We start from the raw sequence: 8,722 nt of genomic DNA, 5'->3' as shown, positions 1-8,722 counted from the left end.
TGCTCCTCAAATTGAGAAGAAAGAAGAAAATGCACAGCCAGTAGAGGAGGGACAGGTGACTTGAGGAGAGTACTGGGATATGGTTCAGATGTGTAGGGACAGCATGAGGAAAGCCAAGGCACAGATGGAACTGGGCTTGGAAAGGGATGTAAAGAATAACAAGAAAGAATTCTGCAAGGATGTAAGTCAGAAGAGACAGGCCAAAGAAATTGCACCCTTGCTGGTAAGCAAGAAGAATGAACTGGTAACAAGTGATACAGAGAAGACTGAGGCTCTCAATGAGTTCTTTGCCTAAGTCTTCACTGTGAAATTCAGCACAAAGAACAAAACTCAAAAGAATAATACATAACAACTAGATGGTGAATTGACTTTGGGCAGCAGCTCCGCAGTATGGGTTCTGGACTTAGTGGGATTTGGACCTATAAAGCAAGGGTTAGTGACATTTGCAATGTAAGGCTTAAACAAGCTGGATGGTGAAAACTTTTTACAGAAAACTTCATAGGTGCCTCTGCACAAACTGGATCAAAGTTTCAGTTTTGACCTTGCTGAAGCAGGATCAACACTGATAGTTTTCACAACATTCAGCTGCAGTATGGGTTACACATGAAATAACTGCACAAGTAATAGGGTCAGAAATGTGACACTCAATTTGGGAGGTACTTGCTTGGTACAACCTCCAGAAAAGACCACCCCACCACCAGGAAGAAGCCCAGGGCAGTGAAGGATCAAAGGTGCTGGATCCACAGTAGTGACCATCTTCTGCTTGCACTATTTCTCTCCTTCCCTTTACACTTAAATGTAACCAAATAAAGTCGGTGTTGTTGAACAGGCATTTGGTCTTGTTTGCACTTTGCTTTGGCCAGAGGACTTTAAAACTGAAGAGGTCTAAACACAAATCTGTTTGGCCAAACTGCAAAAAAATTTTAAAAAGTAACTGTAATGAGACATGCAAACGTTTTTCCTGTTTACTCAGTAGCGCTAAAAAAGAAGCTTAACTTAAAACACTGTATAAATTGTGGGCAGTGCACTTCAGGAAATATGGGCAATCAGAACTCTAAGGCAAAAGTAAGTAACTGATGATAGGCCAGGAAACATAATTCATAAAGCAAAACCCAAAGAGTTAAGAGAGGACATAAGAAGATAATAAAATTCAAACATAATAAAAAGCTGTGGCAAAGAGGAACATCATAACCTGTGTTCAATGACTGTTGGGAACAGGATAGGAAACAATGGTCTTAAATTGTTGCAAGAATGTTTTTCTTAGAGACAATTAAAAATTTTCTAGTGCTAAGAATGAAGCACTGGAACAGATTGCTTAGGGCGATTGTGCAGGGTCTATCATGGCAGCAATTAAAGATCCAGTAAACATGCCAGACCTTGTTCAGGTATAGATGAGGTGAGTCAAGGATGGACTACAGAACTTCTCAAGGACCCATCTAGCCCTTGTTTATCTGCTGTAGGTATTAATCTGTTGCATCTTCTATTTCATCATAGAACAAGGAAATAGTTCAGAGCCTACAGGAATACTTACTTGAAAGAGTGACAAAAACTTCATTAGCCTGACACACAACAGCCTCATGGAACAGCTAAGACAAAAAACCCCCGGAGACACATACTGTCTGTGCTTTCTCAATCATTCTTGTTTTAAGTCCTCTATCACAGAAAAAGATTAACTGTCTGATCATCAGCCATTAAAAAAAAAAAAAAAATCACAAACTATTGCCAAAGGTGCTGTAGTTGTTTAACATCAAGGTTGTGAAGATTCCAAGAAGCTGATCTAAGACAACACTGTCAAAGTGGGAGACAATACCATCATATGTAGGATGGGAAGCAAATTTCTTCTGGAGTTATATGCTACAGACAAATATCTCACATTTCAGAGCTATCCAGATTGCATGAAGCAACTAGGTGTGAAGTCTCAGTGGATGAAGTGCATATTGAGTGCATATTGTATCCAAAACCTAGTTTAAATGGGATTAGCCAAAAATCCTAGGAGATTTAAAAACTGATGTAATAAGATACATCTATGTTTCAATTCCAGGCAAGCATGAGGACATCTCTGCTAGCCAACTATCCAACTCTTTATTCATGTGCATGCATGAAAGTCTGACGGATGAGAAGAGCCCAGGGATTAACAACAGTGGACAGAACCTCCTGAACTCCCAGACTGCCCATGGCAAGAAGGCAAAACAAACCTGCTGATTTTTAATGGAGTAACTGTAGGACTTCCAGTAAATTCCCATTGCTGAGAGACCGGCTAGAAGGACATACAGGCATACAACATGAAAAAAACTGTAAGAGGGATTTTGTAATACTATTGTGACTAACAGGCCACATCAAAATTCTTACGATTCAGTATTAAAGGAAGATGTGAGCTACAAATGTCTCAAGCTGGATATCCCCAAAGCCATCAGAGTTCAAAGAAACTAGATAAACATCTAACCAAGAGGATAGTGCTTCAGCTCAGCAATGCAGAACACTCCTCAGGGTCCAGCAGAGATGGAAGTGACAGGAGAAGGGATCATGGTTTCTTTTCCCATAATACATAATTTTCCACAACAGAGAAAATGCAGTTGGGAAAAGCAAAGTGAAATTAGGCATGGATCCACGAGAAAGGAGCCAAAAACTGGACCCTCTGGGGACAAATTCACAGTTCTTGCTATCAATCATAAAAACTAGAGGCAAAAGCATCATCTTCAGTAAATTTTAAGTCATAGGAAGGAGACCAGAGAGAAACTTAAAACAGTCAACAAATACTTGGAATCAGGCAGAGGACAGTGCCAGGATTTGTCAATCTTCTCGCCTGTTGCAGAAGACTTAAATAATAGGATAGGAAAATAAATAAGGAGGACAGGACAAGGCAAAGGACTACAGTTAAATTCAGATCTCTGTAACAGTGGTAGCAACACCAACAAGGAGTGGAAAATGAGGGTGGACAGATAGCTGGTGGGCTGCAACGGTCTGGAGGGAAATGCCTTGGCCTGACAGGCAAGACGTACCCAACAGCTGGTCTACAACTGTCATTAGCACAAAGGGATAAAGACCATAAATTACTATAAAGAAACATCCAGAGGCTGCACAGAAAAATCCAGGTTTGGAGAAAGCACCATGGAAGCCTTTCCACATGCAGTGATTGTGGTACTGGTGCTTTGAGAGACTACTGAGAACAGAGGCTGGACAGTGCTACAGGAATAAAGTTAGGTATTCATTAGAAAGGCCTTCAAAGGATACCCCTTGGTCAGTACAAGAGCCTGGCCAAGGCTACACCCAAGATGGATTATGGGTCACAAGTTTTCACTTTTATAAGTTTTGGTCCATTTACATATTGAGGTTAATTGTCCATTACAGTTTCAGGTTATGAAGTCCCATCCTCCCAGATTGCTCTCCTTAATTCTCCATTGTTTATACTTTCTGGACGTCAAGCTGGAAAAGGATTGTTTTGTCTAAGTAAAGTTTTAGAGAACTTAGAGAACTTGCTAACACTTTATGTGAAGTTCAGAGTTAAGTACTAATGCAGTGCAGACTCTGGATAATATGAAAGCTAAAACTGAAGCATCAGTACCTCCGTAAACAATGCTTCTAAGGAAACAAACAAAATAATCCCACCTTGTTTCAGTAATGCAGAAACAAACTCCCCTCTGGACTCTGGCCACTTTAACTCTAAATACAGACACACAGAAGATTAAGATTATAGCCTAGCAATTTCTAAAAGCTTAGAGAAGCTTATAAGAAAATTAGATTTTTTAAAAAATTAATACAATAGAGTTCTCATGTTCCAGTTTGCATCAAGAGTTCCATCTGTCATAGCAAATATTTATTTGTGTTGATATTTTTAATATTAAAGATGTTTCCCAAGACAACTCAAAGGCTTGAGTCACAAATTTATTATCCCTTGAGTTTACTATCACTTGACTATGGTCAAGCAGACTGCTCACATCTTCTTTCTGATTAGCTTAACTCTTACCATTGAGCTGTTCAAGATTTAAAATTGTTTTTAAAAATGCATTAAAATGTGCCTTGGTGAAAATCCCGGGAAATCTAGTTTACGGGCTATGTCAAATGAACCAATCCAAGAGTTAAAGTATAAATAAAACTTAAGTTAGTTTTAAATACTTTTAATACGTATCTGCACAGGCACTGCTTTAAATTCTAGGCTGCTAGAACAGTCATTCAAGACAATTACTGTAAGTAACAATGATGAACACTTAGAGAAATTTCAACAGAGTTTTTGCAGTGTTCACTTACAGAACTAATTCTTTTAAGAATTAGGAAACAAGATCTAGCTGATATGAATAACAACAGAAAAGGAGAAGTTCCTCTCATTCTCAGAGAACAGCTGCAGCATTTTTCCTCATCTGCCTTTCCCTGCAGCTCTGCTCCCTAAGACACACTGCCTCAGTTGAACAACTAACAAAGGAAAAGATAAAATGCTAATATTCAGACTAAAATTAATAACATACAAATCCTTTAAAATTATTAACTGAGATTTTAAAGAGATTTCTTTGAAAATAGTTCATTTTGTAGGGCTATAGTTGGATGAATCATAAGATAAAAAATAGCCTTAAATGAAGCAATGCCATCTTATGTTTTTTAAGTTGTGGGGAGGATTGCATAGAGAGGTCTTTAGCAGATTTTGTTAACAACTCCTTCTCTCCATCTGGAATTTCTTTTTCTCCTCAACTTACTTTCCACTCATCTACTCAGTCCCTCATTCTACATATTACAGCTGCAATTTTAAATTAAACATTGATTTGCTATTATACGAAAGTATTAAAATAATTTTACAAGGGTCAAAGACAAGTTGTTGACTATGTACTGAAGTTCTTCTTTTATCAAAAGACTACAGTACTGAAAGCAGTGGAAACATTTTGTAGTGGCCAATGCTTCTCATTATACCTTTTGAAGTCAGACTTAGTTTTCATTCAAGTATAAAAATAATAATTGAAAAAGAATGATAAGCTTGGAAGAGGAAATAATATAAAGAAACAGTGATACAGAACTATGCTTAAAAAAAAGTCTAAGCTCTGCTGAATATCAGGACCACAGTCTTGAGGTTAGGAAGTGATTAAAGGCTTTGCTAAATATAGTCTTAAAATATGCCTCCAGGTTCTATTCACAAATAAGAAAGCCTGATTGCTTATCATGTCTATTACTCTACTCTTAGTGGAAATGCAGACTGCTTGTTATATTGTGTATTATTATAATCACAATACTTAGCATACTGTGTATTATTATAATCAAAACATAAAGGCCTAAAACTTAGGTTCTTTATTCTCCTCTAAAGGACATTCATTAGTTTTAAATTGGTCCTTCCATTTATGACACTCAGAACTGCAATTCTGTGTTAAAAAATGAGAATTTTCCATATTTAGATGAACTACTTTATAAAGAATAGTATCAGCCTACAGAAAATGTGAGGCAGGATATACATAATTCAGGTATACAACAAAGTCTATACACACAAAAACCTGGTATTAAATACACATATCTGCTGCCTCCTAAAACTTATCGAGACAAACTAAGAGGGATAACAAACCTCAACAAAATTTTGCATCAACTTGGCAATAAGCACATTATTTTTACTACACTATATTATGTAACTGTCCACTGCAACTTCACATTTTTAAAAAAATATAAGCTGTATGCAGTGCTACTGTAGATACTACACATACTGAAAAGGAGCATCATGCAAAGATGTACAGACACTAGAAAACACGTTTTCTAAGATTCACACAGAGTGTGAACTGAATTGTAACTCGTGAGCAAACAAATCAACTAAACTTGAATATTACACAATAACTAATCTAAACTTTGTTGCCCTTGTAAAGCAGTAATCTGTTAGCTCTTAACTGGAAAAAATAAAAAGGAGTCTGAGAAATTGTACTATTTTATTTGGATACTTAAATTCATTGAACATTGTCATGACATGGCATCTGTAAAGCTGGCAGTAATGAAAAAAACCCAACATTTGTCAATATAACGAATTCACTATTTATAAAGATATATGTTGAGGCGAACACCCCACGTGTGGAGACACGAGGCTTGACTCCATGTTTCTCAGAATACTGATTTATTAGCTTACATATTATATCAAAATACTACATAAAAACTATACTAAAAGAACAGAGAGAAAAGATGAACAGAAGGATACAAAGAACAGGAATAGAACAGAATGTATTACAAAATCCTGTGACTGCTCACAGCCTTGGCACAGGTGGCTGTGATTGGTCATCAATTGAAAACAATTCACATGAACCAAGGGAAGATGCACCTGTTGCATTCCACAGCAGAAGACAGTTATTATTTACATTTCCTTCCTGAGGCCCTCAGCTCTCAGGAGGGAAAAAATCTTAGGAAAGGATTTTTATAAAATATCATAGCTACAGATATATTTTTCACTTAACTCACAAAGCTTAGTAACTGATGTACAGGAGTTATTTGCACAGTATAAGTAATTCCTTATTACAAAATTCAGATGTGGGATTAAGCCAGTGTAATTCAACAATCTCTTTTTATACTGCAGCAAGTTTTATAAACTGAAGTAATACTTGCTTTCAAATTTTGACCCACTATCCCAAATAAAGAAATAAATGTTTCATCTTGTTTCAAATGTTCCAAAATGATTCTTTAAACAAAGTGTTTTTCAAATTTTACGTTTTTTCCACTCTGGCTTGTCTGTTTCATCATCTTCTGGTTCCACTTCGGCAAAAACTGTTTTTGGCTGCGTTCTAGAAAACATTAAAAAGATTAAAATAGTAGTCAGACTACAATACTTTATCAGAAACTGTATTAGACAGGCATATAGACACCATATAGACACTTTTTCAAAAAAAGAGCATACTAGGCTTGACTATTTTTTATTTTTGACAATAACCTATCAACTAATCTTCTCAGAACTGAAGAAACCTGCAGCTCACAGACAAACAAGCACAACAATCACACACGTCTTGCAAGTATTATTTCCTCATTAGCTTACAACCAGTATCTGTATATTCCATGAATAAAATTAAGACAGAAGTGAGGAACAAATACATTTAATTCCATGCTAGAGAAGCAGAGACACTGGCCTTGTTATTCCATGACTTTTTGAAAAGAAACTTCCATTTTGATACACTGTAGAACAGCAACAGCCAGTAAGTGAAAACAGAACAGCTAAGCCAGGTTTCTGGCTAAGCCTATGCATGAAAAAACAGCTTCTACCCCAGAGACTTTATCTAACACTACTGTAACATAAAAAATATAATGATCTTCATATGAGAACGCAGTGTATCTGACAGTCAAGCTTGATGGTATCAATTCCTCCACTCTTTGTTTGAACTTTAAATACCACTTAAAACTTTAAAAGTAATTACTGTTCACTTTCTAAATGAACACAGTATCAAGTAGCAATTCAAAAAATTGTCTGGACATTCAGTTCCCTTGTTTTACACTTTAACAACTGCATGGTCCCCTCTTCCAACTTAATTCTCAGCACAGTCACTGCAGAGCTGAAACTATCAGATTTCTGATGCTGGTTGTGCTCAACTTCTCAACATGACAAAGTATAAAATGCACCCAAGGCAGTCATTATCTCATTACTATATTAACTAATGTTTTTGTATCAGTCTAAGGATGTGAAGCATTATTATTATAATAACTGTTATTTGGCAAGCTCTACAAAACGCATAAACCTTACCAAAATTGTGCCTGCCTTACATAGCACAATAGGCAAAATCCCATGTTGACTCTGACTTCAAAGAGTAATAGCAAGCCATCAGCTCTTACAGAGAAGGATTCTCCACTTAATATGTGACACAAATAGGTTCAAAATCACCAAAACTAGTCAAAGACAACTACATCACATGCACGATCCTTCTATTGCCTGCCTGCCCCTCCATCCTCCAAGCTTGCCATGGAGGAAAGGGTCATGCTGATGATAATTCCAGAGATGGCCCTACTGAAGAACTCCGACTGCCAGGTGCTCCCTGGGTGCAGGCTGTAGCAGACCTTGCACCCAGACGAGGACTTATACTGTGGAAGTTACATGAGTCCTTCTCCTGCCCATGGAAAGCATATATGAGATTTTTAAATATTTTTCAGTTTTAAAATTTCATTATAAAATACTTACATAAACTCTATTTAACCCATTGCTGAAGAAAGAAGTTAGTAGAAAAAAAAAAGGGGGGGGGGGGGAAAATCAACATTGAATCTAAAACAGACACCAGGGATGAAGGCCTTATTGGCTGAAATACTGGATTTTGCTAGCTGCTGAAAAGGAAGAATGTATGGAATCTTCTCTTTTTTCCAACAAAGACATACTGACAAAGGTTTATTTAGCCCATTTTAGCAACGTACCCTCCTTTCACCACAATAGATGAAAAGTATCTAAATGTCCTCTAGGATGACCTCTGTATTAAGAGTTTCATTATTAAAGCACAACTAATCAAGTGGAAGCCCATAATTTCTGACCACAAACCTGCAACTGTCATAATTCAGATAAACATTTCCGACTGAGGAATGAATAAATTTGTCAAACAAGCAGCAAAACCTAAGTTTTTTCCAGGATATCAGTGGCACTGAAGAAAGGCACAGACTTCAGAAAAGGTCTGCTGAATACAGGAAAGCTGAGGTAGGGGAAGGAGGAGAAAAAAAGAAGAAAAAAAAAGAGAAGCTGTGCCATAATCTAGCAGTATTCAGCTAAAGCAAAAATATGCAGAGGAAGTCAAGCTTACTTTTTAAAATT

At 36.8% G+C, this 8,722-nt stretch overlaps 1 protein-coding gene across 1 annotated transcript in view; it reads right to left on the bottom strand.

Moving 5' to 3' along the window:
* Window positions 1-6,263: 6,263 nt before the first annotated feature.
* WDR70 (WD repeat domain 70) overlaps window positions 6,264-8,722 on the bottom strand; it is a 124,177-nt gene continuing 121,718 nt past the window's right edge. Inside the window, exon 18 of the mRNA XM_041472598.1 lies at window positions 6,264-6,728. Within this exon, the coding sequence (XP_041328532.1) occupies window positions 6,644-6,728 (85 nt within the window). The 3' untranslated portion in view covers window positions 6,264-6,643. The remainder of the gene's footprint in view (window positions 6,729-8,722) is intronic.

This window comes from Pyrgilauda ruficollis, unplaced genomic scaffold (genome assembly GCF_017590135.1).
Source record: "Pyrgilauda ruficollis isolate IOZ18807 unplaced genomic scaffold, ASM1759013v1 scaffold108, whole genome shotgun sequence".
Lineage (NCBI taxonomy): Eukaryota > Metazoa > Chordata > Aves > Passeriformes > Passeridae > Pyrgilauda > Pyrgilauda ruficollis.
This window is presented reverse-complemented; position numbering and strand designations above follow the sequence as displayed.